This window comes from Melozone crissalis, unplaced genomic scaffold, assembly GCF_028551555.1.
Source record: "Melozone crissalis strain CALT ecotype California unplaced genomic scaffold, PUWL_Pcris_2 ptg000036l_1, whole genome shotgun sequence".
Classification (NCBI taxonomy): Eukaryota; Metazoa; Chordata; class Aves; order Passeriformes; family Passerellidae; genus Melozone; species Melozone crissalis.
In genome coordinates this window covers 2,233,917-2,254,255 of record NW_026535814.1, presented here as the reverse complement: position 1 = coordinate 2,254,255, position 20,339 = coordinate 2,233,917, and the positions used below count along the sequence as shown (strand labels likewise).

At 38.0% G+C, this 20,339-nt stretch overlaps 1 protein-coding gene across 1 annotated transcript in view; it reads right to left on the bottom strand.

Annotated features, from left to right (window-relative positions):
• Positions 1 to 516: 516 nt before the first annotated feature.
• ADGRV1 (adhesion G protein-coupled receptor V1) overlaps positions 517 to 20,339 on the bottom strand; it is a 271,123-nt gene continuing 251,300 nt past the window's right edge. Inside the window, exons 89-91 of the mRNA XM_054283215.1 lie at positions 9,988 to 10,179; positions 8,129 to 8,306; positions 517 to 1,226 (exon numbers count right to left, since the gene is read on the bottom strand). Coding sequence (XP_054139190.1) covers positions 1,108 to 1,226; positions 8,129 to 8,306; positions 9,988 to 10,179 — 489 coding nt within the window. The 3' untranslated portion in view covers positions 517 to 1,107. The remainder of the gene's footprint in view (positions 1,227 to 8,128; positions 8,307 to 9,987; positions 10,180 to 20,339) is intronic.

The following is a 20,339-nucleotide window of genomic DNA, read 5'->3' as shown; positions in this document are numbered from 1 at the left end:
AGGAAATGTTTTCTTTTAAAGGGAGAGGTTGTTGCTCAGCCCTTACCCAGTGTAAAGCCTTTAGCAAATTCCTGAGGAATGTATAAAAGACTTGCATTCTCATTTACTGTACATCTACACTACACTGAGCAATGTTCAGAGGAAAATTCCCTTGGTCTCCTGCTTTAATGTGTTTTTTTCCAGACTGTCTGTGCACAAGCTGAGTTAATGATTCCTACAAGATCAGCCTGCCTCCCCTCTCAGTTCTGAAATACTTCGTCTGTTCTTTTTTTCTTCCAAGGGGGAACTTTTCTTGCTCATTTATGGCTCCAGATTACTGATCTAACTCTGTAATGCAATACTTGAACCCTTCAATCAGAACAGGACTATCTACACAGAGATAACAGAAAATTCAACTCTTTGGAATTCCTCCTATTTTTTTGCCTGTGAAGAGTGAGAGATCTTAATATTACGAAACCAACAACATAAAGAAGTTAAAAGCACACAGCTGCCAGTGGTTTCACTCTTGTTCTTCATCTCCCCTTCCCTCTGTGTGTTTCAGATCATTGCATATTTATCATGTCACAATTTAAATTTCAAGCTCTTTGGCTCAAAGCTTGCATCTTTATTTGAATTTGTTCACAGATTTGGGTACTCACAAAACCAGTGAGAAGAGTACAGCTTAGGAAACTTAGAAAAACTGTGCCACTAGAACACTTTCCTATTCAACAGGATGTGTGCATCACCTTTCATCTTCATAAACAGTAAGGAGAAATAACAGGCTGGTTTGTATCAAACAGACTCTATTGCTTTATTAATCAGTGTTAATGTACAGGTTAATTTTTAAAAAAGCTACAGTTTATGAAATGTACTGTCTACTTACAAGATACAAATCTAGGCCAATTGCCATGGTATCTATTGATGCTCACACACTATAAAAAATCTACTTTTTTTTTTCTGATATACAAAACCTCAAGCAAACATTTCGTGTTAAACATTCAGTAAAGATAACAACATTCTACTACAGTTTCATATAGTGTTTTAGTGCAAAAGGAAGTACAAATATAAAAATACTGAGGCTTGAATAAAAAACCACAACAACAAGAAAATCCCAAGCAAGCTGTGGAGTTAGAGGTGAGTGTCAGCTATGGGTATTCTTCTAAGCTCTACAATCTGGGAGTTTGCCATGCTGCCACCATCCTGGCTGCCATGGCAAGATTCGTTATCACTGACACTGAGGCCTGCACCTGAAATAGAGAAAAAAAAAACAAAAATAAGAATCAGTGAGAATGAAATTTTGACAGAGAAATGAGGATACTTTGTCTTACTCTGTTTTATTCTGATTATTGAAATGTTTCCCTACCCCACAACCACGTGGCAAGTTTCCTCATACTAGTTTACTATACTGAATTCATGGATTATAACATTAGCTGACATATATTTGTACCATACAGATATGCTTTTTCATAATTCCACTGTCATTCACTTTATTTGTCCCAGTATGTGGTAAAATAGATATTTAGAGGTTGCCTTGAAATCAGAAAAGCATAAATCAAGGCCTGGCTTGGACTGAGTTAATGATCTGGCTGTTACCATTGGTATTTCCAAGGATTTCCTCATAAATAATTGGTTTTTAATGATATAATTTCCAAGTTAAACAATAATTCCAGCTGTTTTAATAGGACAGTAATTTCCACATGAAAAAATATACTGACCAAATATTCTTTAAACCCATATTTGACATAAATTGTTGTATTAAGTTTTACTTCTGCCATAAGAGAGAAGTAAATACTAGATTTTTGTCCAAGGGAACCTCCAAAACATGTGTAGAAGAGACTTTGGGAGGCTACCTTCTCCATCTTTTTGTCATAGGACTTCTGCTAGCTTTCTGCTTCCTAAACATTTGATGGGGATTTCATTTGGGCTTTTATTGTGGGGGAGGTTTGAGTAGATTAGTGTGAAGATTCACAATCCTGCACTAGTTTTTATGAAATGCAAATTTTTTCCAGACCATTTTGTCACAAGAGATCTGTTGAAACTATAAACTTCAGTGTTTTTTCAGCTCCTCTCCTTGAGCTATAGAACAAATTCTACAAAATACATGAGTTTTGAGGGCTTAAGGTGCCTAGGCTTTAAATTTATTGAGAACTGCATATGAGTATAATGAGGCATGAGGATATTAATACAAATCACTTTCAAGTATGATCCTGTAGTGGTGTCATTTACAAATTATGGGGGAAATAATTTGTTTTAGACAGAAGCAGATCAGTAACTACATGCAGTTCAAGGTAGTTACAAAGGAATGACATCTGGCTCCAAACAGCCCTGAACAGGGTATGCTGGGAGAGGCAGTGATTTGCATTTCATACTGAAAAATATTTTCCAGAGTTTCTATAAGGTATACATTGCATCTCTTATTTCTATCTCAGCTGACTTTCCAGTTTTTGGTTTGTTCAACAAAAGAAAAGAGTAGTTTAATTTTTTTTGAGTTCCTTCACCTTTTTCTATGCTCTCTGTTATTCCACTTCAACAAAGTTTTCTCTTAGCACCCTTCCAACCACCACCCCTAAAGCAGAAAAGAAGTACTGTAAAGCAGGCAGAAGTGTGATGCTGCTTTGCTGTGGGAAGTCAGGCTGCAATTTTGAATACAGCGTTTGGTCCAGTGAACCTGCACAGAAGGTCCTGTAGGACTAGCTAAGTTTTTCCACAGAGGTCTGCACAAAGTCCTGGTAGGGGCCAAACTTGGCTCCATTCTCCATGATCCAGGGGTAAAGTGGGTCAGTTGCACCATGATCCTTCTTACACCTGGTTTTGGTGTTTGGGTCATGGAGGGAACATGCGTTCACTGACACTACTGAGTCCTTAGGTTGGCACGATCCAAGCTCTTGAGAAAACAACTACTGCCAGAGTTTGACAGGAGTAAAAATCCATCAAGATACAGAGATACAATAAAAAAAAGTCAAGATTAGGATCTGAATTATTAAAACACTTGTTTATAAATGTATGGAAGTTGATTTAAATTTGTATGCACATTCAGCCCTTTATTGAGCCAGATCCTAATATCCAAAAGCAGCTTGAAGGTCCTGGGAAAAACAGCAATTATTTAAACAAGTTACTTTGATTGTTTGATTATTTTAGAAAGGAAACCTGACTATAATAGGTAAGATGAATCAGACTGCTGTATTTACCACAGGGAGATGGATGATCAAGCAAAAACCATGAAGTAAATAAAATACTTCAAATGAAGAAAGAACACAATACTTCTTATGGAAGGTGAACACTGGTGTTAGAAAGATATTTGTCTTACCAGTAGCTATACCAATAACATGGCAACTTAGCACAAGATTTCCTTAAGAATCTTTTGCTGGGCACTAAAAAGGTCAGGTATTGGTCTAATGATATTATAGTATGTATATTCTTAAATGTCATATATGTGCAAGTTTTGTCCATGCTCTGTGCAAAGTCAGAGAAGATATTTTTTGTTACATAGGTTCTTATCAGGAACTTGGTAAGTCAGAGACTGAAACTGGGTACTTTAGGTTTGCAAAGGCCTTGCTCTGCTGATGCTGCAAAGACAAACTGTGTTAGAGTTGATCCTTTTTAGGAATAAGAACTGAAATGTAACCAGGATACCAGCTTACCAAACAGTCGGCAGGCTGGAAAGGGTATGACTGTTTACACAATTGAGTTTCACAGAGTTCATTGGTCCATTGTGTTCTCAGATTAGAGTGGAATTTAAACTCAATCAGATTCCAAAAAACATGCACTCTTCTAGAGATCCTAGAGTTGTGTGGTAGGTATGTAGCAGGGAGTATTACTTTTCCCCAGTTTGTGAAGAAAAATAAGCAAGAAAATGAAGCCTTCCTTTCTTTTCTTTGTGTATGCAAGGACTGTAAACTGTAAACTGAAAAGTCTCAGCTCAGGCTTCAAACCCAGAGAGGTTCCTCCACTGACATCTGCTGGCGAAGGGCTGTATTAGTGCATCCCTATGCCCCCGAAACAACAGCTGTTATCATCTGCTTGCTTAGAGATAGCTAAGACTTTCACTAAAACATTGTAAGGGAAAGAGCTTGTATTGTAAGCACTGCACTCATATCACTGGGAAAACTTTTTATCTCTCAAGCACTTATATCTTGCTTAATCAATCATAAGTTTATTGTATGTGTGGGATGTAGATGAATAAGATACACAAACCAAATTTAATTCTTCTTTCAGGGTTTTGACTTCACAGAAATGACACCAACAGACATCCAGCTTCTATAAAAAAAGTTCAGATTGAACTAAAAATGCTTACTGGGTATTGCACAGTCACATTCAATAGCCATCACATAACATATGCGTGACAACTACAGATGAGGAACTGAATGAATATGCAAACTTTCTTTCCTTTATTTTTTTTCTTTGAAGTGAGCCCTTCAAAATAGAGATGCAGATTGATAAGGCAGGAACTTTGCCACCTACAATCTATATGCCCTGTAATAGAAAGTCTCGAGGATGCTGCACTGAATACCTTTTAGAATTGAAATTGCAAATGTTTCCCCAGGTTCAGGATGGCCACATGAGATGCTTTATTCTTAAACCAGGCACCTTCAGTGGGGTCACCAAGGTATATAAAATGCTGACTTTGGAACCCTAGCTGTATTGGATTGAAAATCATGAATCATTTCATATAACGTTGTTATTGTAACAGCTGTATTTGTGTGGGGTTTTTAACTTAGTAGATTTTTCCAAGTATTTTCCATATCAGGGAATCATTAGAATATTTGCATCATATTAAAGAAATACTGGAATATTTCTATAGTACTTATCACAATTGCCTGCATTAAGATTAAAAAAACACTGAGGTATGAATGTAGCAGTATTCTGCTTAATATACATCTGGATACTACCATGGTGGGTCACTCATCACCTCTAGAGGAGTTTGGGCCTCCCTCAAAGGCTTTGCTGTGTTTTAGTTTCACATTTCATCCAAAGGAATGAGTTGTTTTGGTTTTGTGCATCACAGAAAGGGAGAGGATAGGAGTATTTGTAAGACATAGATGGAAGTTCAGAAATCAGTAAAGCTATCATGCATTTATTCATGCTTTAATGCTTCTCTACCAGAGTACAAGTCCTCAGGGAATTCTGGTACATTGGGCTTTATCCTCAATTACAATAACATATGACTGTGTTGCAATCCGGAAGGCAAAGTCTTACTAAATTGACTATCAATATAAACTTTGCACAAGAAATCAGAAGGGAAATGAAATCACGTCCAAATTTACAGACTTTTAAATTTATTAGTGAAATCAACAAAAACTAATTCACAAATAGCTAACTTTCTCAGTAGAAGCTGTTTGAATCATTATGACAGCCATAAATGAAATACAATAAAATTAATAAGTAAAAATTAATAAACATTAAAAAAAGCTTTTAGCACATGTCAATGAGCAGGACATGCCCCTAAAGTATTTTTCCTACCATAATTGTTTTTTTATTTCCTTCACATAAGCCACCTTGGAGCTGGCCTGTCTTCCAAAAGAACTCCAAAATAAAAGAAACAGCATGATGTAGCGAGCAGGGTGAATCCCAACAGTGTATTTCTGTATGCACATGAGCACACTTGATGGAAAGAAGGAATTATTTGGTAAGGCATCCAAATACAATGGCTGCATGTTATAAGTAGCCCACTGGATTCTCACACAAAACAGAAAACCCCTATCACCATGTGATCCTTGTACGAAGCTAGCATAACAGGGGGCTAAGAAACAGCACACTGCTATCCACCTGATTTGCTAGAACTGCAGTTGTATGTCTCCATCTGACCCAGCCTGTATTTCAGGTTAATCTGTAATTAGGCCCAGCACTAAAGACTGTGGAACCAAGGGCTAAGTGCACAGTTCTGTGACACATTCCTTTAGCAACAAGGCTGAGAGTGCCAGCACAACTATTTATGGGGCGGCACTGCACACTGCAAATTACTAAACAGTGACAAGTTAAAAACAAAGTTTTTTCTGTGGAGAATTGGTTGATTTTTTTTTTATCTGTCTTCATTTCTACAGCTGAGAATGGCAGAAAGGCAGGAATGAAGTTTAGCTTTGCTAAAATTATTATACTCATTCCAAATGATCAAGGTTAAACCTTGTGGCCACAAAATTATTCCCTGTGACCATAAGTTGAAGCTACCTTCAGACAGCTCAGAACTACATGAACAGAAAGAAAAGACGAAGCATAATGGGGCATAAAAACATTTTTACATATTCCTCTGCTAATCAGCCCTGATCCTCTCCCAGTCCTCAGAGTGGGAGCACTATAGCACTAGTATAGGTAAGTTGTAGTATAGATTGACAGTTTTAGGGAACACAGATAATGGAAGGTTCTGGTTCAGTTTAGCAAGGGTAAAGTTCAAACAATATCATTTTTAATCTTCCTCCAAAAGAAACAGCCCCCAGTTCAGCAATGATAGAACTAGCTAATGTGGGGGGGAAAGCACCTTCTCCCTGCTCTTCCAGAATGAGGAATTCTCAGCCTTCCGAAATTAAAAGGAATTGAGAAGCTCCTCACACAGCAAATTACAGGTAAGAGCAGTTCAGCAAAAAGGCATCTTAGCTGCCTTTACACTTTTGCCTATTTAGAGAAGAGGTCCTTGCCTTCCAATTGCCAATGACCACTTCCTTGGAGCAAGGACTGGCGCTCAGAGGGCCTCAGACTAACTCATGTTGATTGGGAGAGAGCAGGGAGTGGAAAGAAGAAGAAAAAGAGAAATCTAACTTGACTTGTGGTTTCATGTGAGCACAAGCAATGACACAAGAGAGGAAGAAATGTAGTGCAGAGAGACTTAGAGATGAGCTCATTTCAGTGCCTGCTGGCTTAACTATTATCATAAAACTCCTGTTAGACAACAGCACACTGAATACTTTAGTGGCATAGGTCCATAATGCCAAACAGAGAAAAAAATTCCAGCTTTCCACCACCTCATCTCCTTTTTTATTATTTCCATGTGATTCCTTGCCTCCCTCTCTTTGGCCATGCACTTAGCTGAACTGGAAAACATGTCAGGATGAAAATAATAAAAAAGACTTTTAGTTACAGAAAAGCTTAACTTTTCTGTAGCTTTTGGTTTTTTGTTTGGTTTTGGTGGGGTTTTTTTGTTTTTGCTTTTGTTTGTTTGTTTGTTGTTTAAGAAAAAATATATGCTGAGCTAGAGGTTGTGTCTGAGACAATAGCTGATAAACATTTACTTTGCTGGTCAAAGATGCTCTAACCTTCCACACCACCTTTTCAGGTCATCTTGTTCAAATGTGAGGCTGAAACCAGGTGGGACAGCTGGTTTGGTTTAGAAATCATGGGGATTTTTACTATTGTAACACTGTTGGGGACACCACGTGAGCACATGAATAAGCATTGGTGTAAAATTGTCTGGCATTACTTGAATCAGTAGCATAAACAAAATATTTTTCTCCAACAATGGCCTGAAGTCACTATCTCGAATCATATTAATATGAAACACTCATAAAAATTATGATAAAATTTTAACAAAGAAGACAATAATAGAATTTAGGCAAGAAAATCAAAAGTTGGTTTTAGACCTACTTTCTCAAAGAACTTAAAACAAGTTAATTAGGGATGGAGCTTGAAGACTTAGGAAAAAGTAACTAAGTGTTGAATACGTGTTGAATTGTATCATATTTCAGCTATGGCTTTTGCCTTGATTGTTCTTCCAGCCTTAAGACTCAGTATTCTACAGTTTATTAATGCCAACTGATTTACTTAAGTACTAAACATCTTGTAATAATAGGAGTGTTAGATGTAGATAGCTTCATGTCCTATTAACTATCTATGAATTTCCTTCTTAGTGTTCAAGAAGTCAGGCTCAGAGGTATTCCTAAAGATCATTTAGGTGACCTCCTGCTACCAAGCAAGTCCACTTGTACTTTAACTGGGTGGGCTTTGGTTAGTGTATGCCACATCTTATCAGGTAGGATTCCTTTGTCTCTTTGGTTGTCCTATCAGACATTCCTATGATAACTGATCTTTAAGATTTTCACTGGAAATCAGATTATATAAAGATACCTCATTAATTGTATCTCGTGGAATGGTGGCACCATTAGGATAAATAACAACATAGCAATAGAGCAAACTTTGAAGGGCAAAGGGAAGAGTCACTCACCAGTCTTTAAAGCAAATATTAGGTCATCAAACTCCTGTGATTCCTCATCAGCAACTAATGAGCTGGTACTGTATCCTCCAGAAGTGTGGAAAACATTACCATTTTGTGGACTCTGCTTAAAGGCAGCACTAGCTTGACTAGCAGGCTGCAAGGATGCCCTCTCCCAGTCTGCAGGCACCTGCAGAGTTTAAAAAGACACAAAATTCAGTAAGCATCAAAACTATTTTACAGAAAGTGGAAATTATGACCAGAGCTGAACTGAAGACCAAGAGATTTTGGAACCAGATATTCTGTCACTTCTATAATGAACCAGGAAGCCTTTTAAAACTTTTTAATAAATTGTATCTATATACCTATATCTACATCTATCTATATCTATCTGTCTATCTATAAATATATCTAGATCTAGATCTATCTATCTGTATCTCCCTTTCCCTTGCCTTTCCTTTCCTCCTTTATTGGGTTTTCATGGCCAAATTTTGGTAGTGTGGAGGGTTACAGGGGAGCCAACTGGGGTGACTTCTGTGAGAAGCTACTGGAAGATTCCTCCATGCCTGGTTGAACAACCCCTGGCAGCTGCAAAGATGTATCCACTGCCACATCTGGGTCAATTAGAAATGGTGGTAATGCCTCTGTGATAACATATTCAAGAAGCAGAATAAAAAAAAATATTATTGTGCAGATGTAACTGTGGCCAGGGAAGAGCAGGGTGAGAATTTGTGAGACAAACAATTCTGCAGACACCAGAGTCAGTGGAGAAGGAGAGGGAGAAGGCGCGCTAGATGCAAGAGCTGGGATTCCCTTGCAGCCTGTGGTGCAGAACATGAGGAAGCAGCTGTGCCACTGCAACCGATGAAGGAGTCCCATGCCAGAGCAGGGGGTGCCTGAGAGGAGGCTGTGAGAGGTGTTCAGAGACCACGCTGGAGCCTGTCCATGAAGGACTACGTCCATTGGAAGAAAGAGCCATGCTGCAGCAGTCTGGGGGGGACTCTTGCCTGTGGGATGGACTCCCACTGGGTAAGTTCATGGAGAGCTCTCCTCTGTGCCAGGGACCCCATGTTCAGGTACAGGAAGGACTCCTCTCCCTGAGGAGCTGCAGAAGCTACAGATGATGAACTGACCATAACCCACATTCCTTGTCTCCCTGTGCTGCTGAGGGAGGAATTACACCTGGGAAAGAAGGAGGCTTGCTAAAGGGGGGAAGGTGTTTTTAAGGTTGGTTGTTTTGTTGTTTTATTTTTCGTTATGTTGCTCTGATTTTGTTAGCAATAGATAAATTAATATGGCTAAGTACATCTCTATATCATCCACTTTAGATGGTGCCTGGCATCCAGGCAGGGTAAACCCACTACGCCTTCCCTTCCCTTTTCCCTTTTATTTTCCCTTTCCCCTTTTCCCCCCCTTTTCCCTTTTCCCATTCCCATTCACTTCCTTTCCCCATTCCATTCCATTCCATTTTATTCTAACTTTATTGCAATTTCCAGAAGTTTTGATCATCATAACTCTGAGAAATTAACTACATAAAGGCCATCTAAAACCTATAGTAAGCTGAAAGAATTAACCTGATATTTTCATTTCTCATTACCTCCTTTTGACACTTTAATCAACTTCCATAATAATCTGAAGACTCAAGTGTGAAAGAAGAAATTCTCTACGTGGGATGTTATCAGGGCACAGTAAGTTCCAAGAATAACATGGATAAAGATACCTATTTTTGTTATTAAAATAAACGAAAGAAAAAGCTCCCCCCTGTCAAACCTATAACATTTAGCATCTTATTCCCATGTGTTACACTTCAGAACTAATGCTGAAATCTCTAAACAAGTTAACGGCTACAGAGAACTACAGAGCACTCTTACCTCTTCCATGGCACTGATGAGGTTCTGCGTGGACTTGCTGATCTCTCCTCCTGCAGCTGGCAGACCACTGCCATGTGTGAAAAATGCTGATCCTGGAGTTGCATGCCCATTCATGTCAACAGTGTAACTTGCTTTCACAGGACAGCAAAGTTGGTTGTGCAGGATAAAATATACCACAAAGACATAAAGACCCTTAAACAGAGATTGAAAGAGAAAAGCAGGCTGTGAAATGCAGGTAGCTTGGTTCAGAGCTTTCTGTGCAAACTAATGGATGAAATAATTACTAAAGAAGGGGTTACCAAAATAGTACAGAAGGAAGTCTTCTGCATTCTTACCAATTGCTGCAATACAATTACATTTGCAATGGTTTTTTTTATTCCCATTGTTCTCCAGAACCCTGAAGCTAATTGTACTAAGCAGAACAATTCATTTTAAAGGTATCCACTGGCATGGAAGTACTAACTGGGTTTACAAATAGTAAGGAGTTTCATGTAATTATATTTGTGAATTCCTAACAAAAGAAATTTTGAAAATACTTGAAAAAAGAAGAGACTGCAAATACCCAACAGCACCTCATGATACATGGACTGATAATTTCTATTGCAAAAATGATATGACAGAATCATCTCGTCCCAAGTGACACATAAGAAAAGCTAATGGGATTCAACAGGATTTCAATCTCAGCTGGTTAAACACTGGAGATACTCTCACACAGCTGCTATAAAACCATATAACTCTGCTTCTGAGATTTTTTTTAACAGAAAACTACCAAATAAAAGTGCTAAAACCACTAAAAAGCTATTTTGAGAAAACATGTTCCTGCTTTTCCAGATTATTGTTTATTTGTCATGACAACTCAGAGCAGTTCACTGAGAGGAAATTTCTTTGTGATACACATAAGTAAATACATTCCATAAAACAGATATAAACATGTTTGAGACGGTAAAAATGAACTAAAATATCTTTTCATTCTATAAACAAGTTCAAGGACTCTGATATACTTCAAACATAATGGGGCCAGTAAATGGATTTATTTTAATTTAAGTTGTTATGGATATGAAAAGGATAAAACCCCCAAGAAGAACAGATTATAGTGACAATACAAAATTCAGAGTAGCCTCTGGCAGTTCAGTCTCTGAGGGCCTAGCCACAAAAGCTGCACCCACATTTCAAGTAGTTTTGTACTTTCCAAGAAAACTCAATAGCTGATGATGTAGCACAGCCCTGTCTTTTGAAATTGCAGGGACACAAGGCATTGGTACACAAGGTCCATGACAAGTCACTCTCCTCAAGTAGCTTCAAGTGTGGACACTCAATTTTCTAACACAAACACTCATGGAATAAAGTGTCACAATTATCTCCTTAACTTGGTCTGTCTCCTGATGTAATTCTCTGATGATGAGACAACTCCTCTGGGTCCTTCCCTAATAAGTCACATGGACACACAGGGAGGTTATTTTAATGCCTAAGAACAGGAAAAGTCAAAGGCTGAGACAGATAGCAGAACCCAAACCTGTGTTTTACTTCTCCTGCCTTGCAAGTTGTTAGAGCAATGTCTTACCAACAGAAGTTCACACCTAATGAAACCCAATACTCCTAAGCAGACAATACATTTAGACAGGAATTCTTGCTGGAAAGAGAATTCCTTGGCTGGACAAAGGATGGATCTTTCTTTCACCTATATTCCCCTCTAAATCTAGAATCTCAAGAAGACAATGCTCTGTAGATGTGAATTTCTTTGTACCATCACTGTAGTTTTGTTTGAAGCACCAAAAGGGTTTTGTGGTCATATTCTGACAGTCCTGTGTCCCTGTTAAATACTCCCAGGAAGGTAGTTAGGAAGCTAAAACGAGTTAAATGATCCTGCCCAGGTTGCATTGAGCTCCAAAGACCATATATATGATGTCATGCAATGTGAATTTCTGTTTCTTTTCAAGCCAGGAGCTACCAAGGTGTTTACTCTGAAAGAGCATGGACAGCGTGCAGATACTTAGGTTGTTGTCAGCGCAACCACAGCTTTCAGTTTCAGTCGGTTTTTTCAAAAGCACCAGTCTGAGAATTGAATGATCTTTCATCATTCTTGTGACTCGTGTTTCTTTTAATTTCAACCTTTAAAACACAGTAAAAATAGTCATAAATTGCTATGAAAATAAGGTTGTTGGCATTGTAATATATGTTTTCTGTGTTTTCATATAAACAACTCTAGCTAGCTTGGAACTACTGTACTTTTTTAGAGACTCACAAACCTTGTCCTTAGTGCCTGGACTAAGAATGAAATGAAGACAATAGTTAATTTCTGCTGACAGGCCTGCTGGGAACCTACACCCTCCATAAGGATTGAAAAGAGGTTGCTCAAGGTGTGGATATTAATTAAAACAGGCAATAATATTTCTGTTAAATGTATGGGAAATATTAATATTTTTATTAGAAGTTTTCATTAAAAAAAACTAAGCTAAACCCAATCCCCAAAATCTCAGCCTAGTACCAGCAACCTCTGCTGTTGCATATATATTGGGAGCCATGCTCCTCAACTCATAAGCATGTGCCAGGGGGCCAGGAAAATCTCTTGGGTCCCAGATTACAATGACTGACTAATAATCTGAGTTTGACTGGGGCCCTATGGAAGCACCGTGAACAACTAAGCTCAAGAACTAGGACTCCAGAGGGTTAATAGTTATTCTACATAAATTCTCTGCATTGGGCCCCCAAGACTACTTAGAAAACATTTAACCCTATTTCATTTATGGTTAAATTATGATAGTAGTGTTAGCAAAATGCCACAGTAAAGGATCAGAGAAAAAGGTGGTAGTAATGTATTTCCTATGGAGAAAGGTGGGAAATGCTCCAAGTAGACAATTAGACTGTCCAAAGGAGGGAGCACAAACTTATAGTTATATAGGAGGGAGGAAACTTATAGTTCTCAAACATGGTGCTTATACGAAAAAAGCCTGCAAGAGACTGTCTGCAAAGACTGCTGGTTATTTTACTGATATTGGCTCATGGAAGACAATTAAGCACTTATCATTTCATCTCAGCAACTGGCTCATAAACTCTTTTGTAGTGTTATGGGAAAAATATCCATACACACACAGGTACAACTGTCTGAAAGAAAGCTCACATGGAAAAGTTTGATGGGACATTTCTGTTCAGTGAGGTGGGAGCGGCCTCAGTGCTGCTCTAGGTTATGCCAGTAGTTCACCTTACAAGAGACAGTCATGGAGAAGGCAGTGGGAAGTGACAGAGGGAAAGAGAGTGGTCTTAAGTTGAAACAGGGAAGGTTCCAACTGGATATGAGGAAAACATATTTAATGTAGGGGTAACTAAGCACTGGAGCAAGCTGCCCCAAAAAGACTGCGGAAATTACTCCATAGAAGAAAAAGGGAGTTTTTTCTGGTATATATGTACACAATATAATTGGTGAGAGGGTTCATGCATTTGTGTGAGGCGAGTTTTCCTATACCACAGATTGATTTATTTATTTTGAGGAGCAGTTGCAGGAAACTAGCTAATTAAGGACAGAATACATTCATACATTTTACACCTCACGAGATCCCATAAGGACTGGAGGACTGATCCACAGGAAACCTTCACTGCGCACTGAAGACTCAGAGTTTCTCTCCGGCCTCTAACTCTGTGTGTCCAAATTACTGATATAACACTACAGTAAATCTAAATTAGAAAACTGAGCTAACTAGTTACTAATAATGAGTAAGGATAAAAGAGATTGTAGGCAATCAACAAATCTTTTCATCATCTCCTTTTTACATACAGAGAGAAAACTAAGATGCTTACTGCATCACATGATTTTATTATTGTTCTGATAAACACAAACACACCAAAGTATTAGACTTATTTTTGAAGCTAATATACACCATATATCTCCCACAAGTATTTTAACCATGTCTGAGATACCCTACCCCGAAAACATCTGTTTTCAACAGAGAAGTTAATTCAGATACGATCATCTGTTTTAGAGGAATGGTATTTCTATATATAAAGTATCTTAAGAAGACTTTTGTGAACAAAAAGTGATTTCATCACTCCATTTTAGCCATTTCTCAACCTACTTCTGGGTATATATCAGCACTAAAAAAATTAATTTAATTTAAATTTATTTTAATTAATTAAATTTAAATTTAATTTAATTTGGAAAATTTTGGTTGTTAACTATCATCACATGACTGTATCACTAAAAGTTGCTTTTCTAAAGGAGAATACTTAAAGCAAAATTAAGGCTTCTAAGGAAAGCTGACCTCTTGGTCAGACCAAAAATTTCAGTTACCAGAAATGGCTCATTCTGATCCTTAAAACAGAGTGTCTAAAAAATGCACTATTATTTTTACACTTACACCTTTATTCATGCCAGGTGCTAAAAACACCCCCATAAAGAACACAAATGTATCTTGGACAACAGAAGAATTGTCCACAGTTGGATCAGCTCTTGATGCTCTTTGTCATTACTGTATGATAGTTTAGGCTTTGGTAAGTCTTACTTCAGATTTTTGATTTTATCAGGTGAGATTTAATTTCATTCTCTGTCTGGACTGCGCGAATTTACTGTTGCCAACCAGTCCTAGGAAGTCCTTTCCTTGTTAATTTAGTGATCACACTGTTCTTCTTGGTTGGCTGTCAATGGTCAGAGGTGCTGCTGCCACTTCTGGTGGTGTGCTATTCAGCACCTTGGTTGATTCCTTGTGAACTTCCCTAGGGTTTTCATTAATTTATGGGAATTTCTTTAAGTTGTTTTCCATCACTGGCTGGTCAAAGACTGCTGTGGATTAACCCTGATTTACATAACAAGTGCCTACCTCTTTTGGGAAAATTATCAGCCTGATTAATATAAATAAATTGCATGTTTCACTAAGTTCAAAAGCTAGTCTCTGCAAAGCAAGAAATTACTCACAAAATTAAAGGAATTATATTCAAGAAATCATAATCAGTGCCATTGTGCAAAGCACGATATAAATTTGATAATATCATCTTTCCTAGTAATTTTTTGATTAGTTATGGAACTGAATCATACATGCAGTAGTATTATTAATGTGAGCCAAATGGCAAACACAAAACATATAATTATCTATTTATTTCTGCAAGGAAAGCTTTCCTTCCTTTCCTGCTTCCCTTCCTTCCTTTTTCTTTTAAAGATCATTATAATAAACTGCATGCATGACATTTTTCTATGCAGTTTTCAATGTACATTTTATTTTGCCATTATTTTCTTCAATCACATTTTATTTTGAAAGCAAATTGAGGATCTTTTATTGTTGCTATTAAGACTGAAGTATCATCTTAGTCATATGATACATCTGCAGCCATCACTTAACCTCTCCCACTCATGGCTCTTCAGAAATAATAACCTTTGAAATATAAATCAAAGACCCCTTGTTTATATGTGGTTCTGTTTCTTAGCAAAGTGATTGTTGTAAAACTGCCTGTAGCAGTGCAACCCCATCAGCTGATGATTGCATTTAGTAAGTAGACTTTGGACCTGCTGTGTATCAACTGTTAGAATGTTTATTTGCCGTTAAGCGTCAGTTTTGATGAAACCATTGTAACTCTTATCAATCGTGCAATTTATCTTATCACAGTTTCAACTGTGAACATTTACTGCTTATCTGCACTTTGGTTCCTGAGGCATTTACACCCTATTTTGCTCTGTACAACAAGATTAGTGTCAGTTACAGCTGAAGACCTAAAAATTAACATCAAAAGCAAAAACTCAATAAGAAATGTAATCAAGGATAAATAAATGTAGTTTAGGACCGCAAAACCCATACCATGTCAGTAGGTATCACCTGGTGAACCAGCCACCACACACACAGACACACACACAGACACACACACACAGACACACACGCACACACACACACACACACACAGAGGAGCAGAAGCCATCTTAAAAAATGCAATGAAGAAATGTAATAATTCATGCATCTATCATTAAACTGAAAGTGCATTTACAGGTCTGCACTGAGATATACTTATTTTGAGTGCTTTCATTTTTTGGTAAATTCCACAGATAAATATGTTACAGGTATATTCTGTAATAATGAAAAAAAATATTGTGCTTTCAGCATTTTAAACAAGTTTTCCTAATACTAATGTCTCATCTGAAACTTTAGTGTACACTGCCAAGTTTCTCTTTATGCAGAGCCAGCTATGCCAACACCATGCTGAATCTTGCAACTCTTGCTCAAAGCCAAAGTCATAAATTCCTTTCTGGCAAACTGCACTCATCTCAGATTTAGTCTAAACTCGGCTAAGTCTTACCTGACAGGTTCACACACTTTGGCACATGTTTAAAAATCAGATTTGCTTGGATATTCAGTATTCACTATAAATATTTTGCATAGCTCTCAGCACACCTGTAACTACTCCTACACAACTGCCATTTTTACCTTTGATTTCAGCACTGTAAATAGCGGAAAAGGTCTTGGGGGTTTTTATTCCAGTTTTTTTAGGGTTTTTTGGTTGCAATTTTGGGACTTTTTTGGTTAGTTGTTGTTATTTGTTTCAAGAGCACAGATTCAGCATTAAAAGAGGGGTGTTAAGCTTGAAAATGCACTGAAAATACAGATGGTTAGCCAAACTTGCAAACTGTGTAGATTGAGATAGAATAAGATTCTGTCCCTTCCTTCCAATGCAGTCATCTGGAAATACAAAGAAAGCCCTATTTTGGTATTTCAAGCTTAACAGAGAAAGAATGACTGAGTTGAACACCAAAGGCAGGAATTTTGGGAGAGGTGTAGGGAAAACATGAGAGAGACAGCACTTAGAAGCAGCTTGCAATTTCCCCCACAGCTCTGGCTCCAGCCACTCCTTATAGAGAGTCAGTAAGACTCTGTGAGAGTCATCAAATCTCAGCAACCAAAAATGGTGGCAGAAGGTTAAGAACAAATAAGAGCAAACAAAGCAAACTGGCACCCCATTGCTCCCCATCTCTGCCCCAGTTCTTAGCCTGTGAATTTTTTCACCCTCTGCTTTTATTCATTTTTCTTTCCTACACAGGCAACAGAAACTGGAGACAACATCCCTTGAGGTCCTCTTTGCATTAGGTTCTTCTTGTGCTTTATCCTATGAGGAGGACCTCTCTGGTACCAAAAAGTGGTCAGATCACATACCAACGAAACCAGACTATTTGTCACTGATGAACCAAACATAAAAGAGAACAGAAGACCAAACACAGTAAGGTTATGCTCACACATTTTTCAACTCCTAGAAATATTAGAAGTCATAAGTTTTCACATAAACTTAGTAAAATTTTTCAAATACTTACTCTCATACTTGCTTTCCATGGTAAACATTTATAACCAAACCCACATTTTAGACCATACCTTCCAATCTAAGCCTACTACTGCTTTTCTTACTTTCCCAGAGAAGAAAAGTTGGATAAAAAAAGCCTTTCCAACATCTGGTCCTAGTTCAAGAGATTCCCTAACAGTATCAGAACAGTTGATTCTCTAGTTATATCTGAAAGCAAGTTGAAAACAGAAACAAGAAGCTAGCAATTGCAAAAACTACATTCAAAGACCAGACATACTAGCATCACAGTGCAGAGCCAAAAAAAGAACTATTCCTGCACCACATTATTATTTTTATTGTTATTTTTTGTTAAAGCAGTAACTTCTCTTTATGTGTATTAATGACCGATATACAGGAATAAAAGAAACAGGGAATAGAAAGTAGGCTTTTCATGACTGGAAGAGTCAAAAGACAGAGGCTAACTTTGTGTTTATGGCATTAGAGAAAATCTCAAAGAGTTAAGCTAGAAGTTATTGTTATAACAACATTTTTCCCCTTTAAGGAATTCTTTCAGTGTTGTAATCTCTCTCATGCCTACCATTGTCTCTTTGATTCTTGTTACTCTTGACTGACAAATTGGATAAACTGTCTATTTAGGAGTATTTCAGTGCAGTGCCATAAAAAGCTGTATAAGAAGAACACTGCAACTTCAGAAGCCATAAATGCAAGAAATTTTTTAAAAATTCTGTCTTGGATGGAACTGAAGGGTTGTAGATAACTGGTGTAATTATTTGTCATATCTTCTGCTTGAGTGTTTTAGGGCAAGACTAATGGGAATAAGAGTGTTTGGGTACTCCAGCATTCTCTGACCATTTGGAAAACCCTTCAGTGATTCTGCAGCCAGTAAAAGAGCTACAGACATGCAAGGCTGTAGGAAACCAAACAAGGTCTCACCATGTTCAACCATCCCTTATTAAAACTGACCCCAGCAAATATCTTAAAATTAATTTTATATTATTTTTACAACCAGAATAACAGATGTGCAAGTTATTTCAAGAAGCAATTTTGCCAGACAACTGACTTTCTCAGAACTAGAGTTCTTGTATAGCAGGCTTTGCTGTTAAGTGATATTCATGTGAACTGTCAGCAATTTGTACTCTCTTCTTCCCTTGATTTTAGTGAAAAAAATCCTATAGATACTTACTACATTTCCACAGATTCAACGATGGCAGAAGACAAGTTTTATAAAGCAGGAAGATAAAACTGTTTTGGTTAGGTGTGCTCCTCAAGAAAAGAGAAATGTCGGCAAAAATTAGGACAAAAACTAGATGTCCTTCCATATCTGACAACTAGGTGAACAAGAGAAGGCAGAGGTATAATTTGGCTCTGTCATGGAAATCACTCACTTTTTGTCTTGAGAAAATAAGCCCCCAGTCTGTGCAAGGAGAGAATAAAATGTACCTCAAGAGAGCACTTCAGATCTCTTTTCACAGGGAGTGCTACTCGAAGTAAAATAAAAAACAGACTCATTACTAAATAGGGATTTGATCACAGAATCATACAATGCTAAGAGTTTGGAATATGTCTTAAAGATCATCTCGTCCTGACTCCAGCTGCCATGGACAGGGACACCTCTCATTAGACCAGATTGCCCAAGGACTTATCCAAACTGGCCCTGAACAGTACCAGGGTTGGGGCACCCACAGTCTCCCTGGGCAACCTGTTTCCTGTACCTCACCATCCTCACAGAGAAAAAATTCTTCCTCACATGTAACCTAAATTTTCCCTCTTTCAGTTTGTACCCATTATTCTTGTCCTATCACTACAGTTCCTAATAAAGAGTCCCACTCCAGCTTTCCAGTAGGCCCTCCTCAGTTACTGGAAGGTTGCTAGGAGGTCTCTATACAACCTTCTCTTTTCCAAGCTGAATGGCCCTAACTTTCTCAACCTGCCTTCTTAGGAGAGATGCTCCAGTCCTCTTATCAACTTCTTGGCCCTCCTCTGAACTTGCTCCAACAGTTCCACATCCTCCGTCTGTTGGGACACCAGAACTGTACACAGCACTCCAGCTGGGTCCCACAAGAGCAGAGCAGAGGGGCAGAATCATCTCCTTCCTCCTGCTGGCCACACTCCTTTGGATCCAGCCCAGAGCACGTTTGGCTCGCTGGGCTGTGAGCGCACACTGCCAGCTCATGTTGAACTTTTCATCAACCATCACCACCAAGTCTTTCTCCTCAGGGCTGCTCTCACTCACTTCTCTGCCCAGCCTGTAGGTGTGTTTGGGATTGCCACCACCCAAGCGTAGGACCTTGCACTTTGCTTTGTTGAGCTCTGTGAGGTTTGCATGCACCCAGTCTCAAGCAAGTCAAGGTCCCTCTGGATGGCATCGCTTCCTTCCAGCATGTCAGCTGCAACACACGGCGTGGTGTTGCCAGCAAACTTGCTTGGGGTGCACTCACTGTCAAGTCTTCTAGTAGAAACCATTGTCTTGAGGCTTTTTTTAGAAAGCTTTCTAGAATTTGCATTTGTGTGTTACAACTGGTTTTTTTAATGGAAAAGAACATTGCCACAAAAATTTCCATCAGGACTTTTTAAACAGACTCAGACAGAAACACCAACAAAGTGTAAAAAAAATAAAAAAAACAAAAGGAAAATTTACAGAAAATAGAAAGGAAATTAAATAATTAAATTAACATTTGAGGCAATTCCAATGGTTCTAAACAGGGATTCCTCTGCATTTCTGAGACAAGTGCAACACTTGGGAGAGTAATGGCCAACATAAGGATAACTAAGTATATATAGTATAATTAAATATTATTTGATATTGTATATAGTATTAAGTGTTTATTTATTAATTCTACTAATGAAAACAAAAATTGTATGTCAATACATACCAATGTAATGACAAAGGATATATAAATATATTTCAAAACTAAGCAAGTGGAACATTTGATTTCTACATGTTGGTACATTCATTGAACTTTGCCACAAAGTAGCTTTACTCATAGTCAGCAAAAGATAGTCTAAATCATGGAATATATATCAAAACTGCTGGTTCCTCTTGCACTTGGAAAATGAAAAGCTCCCTTCTCCTTCTTAGAAATTTTCTG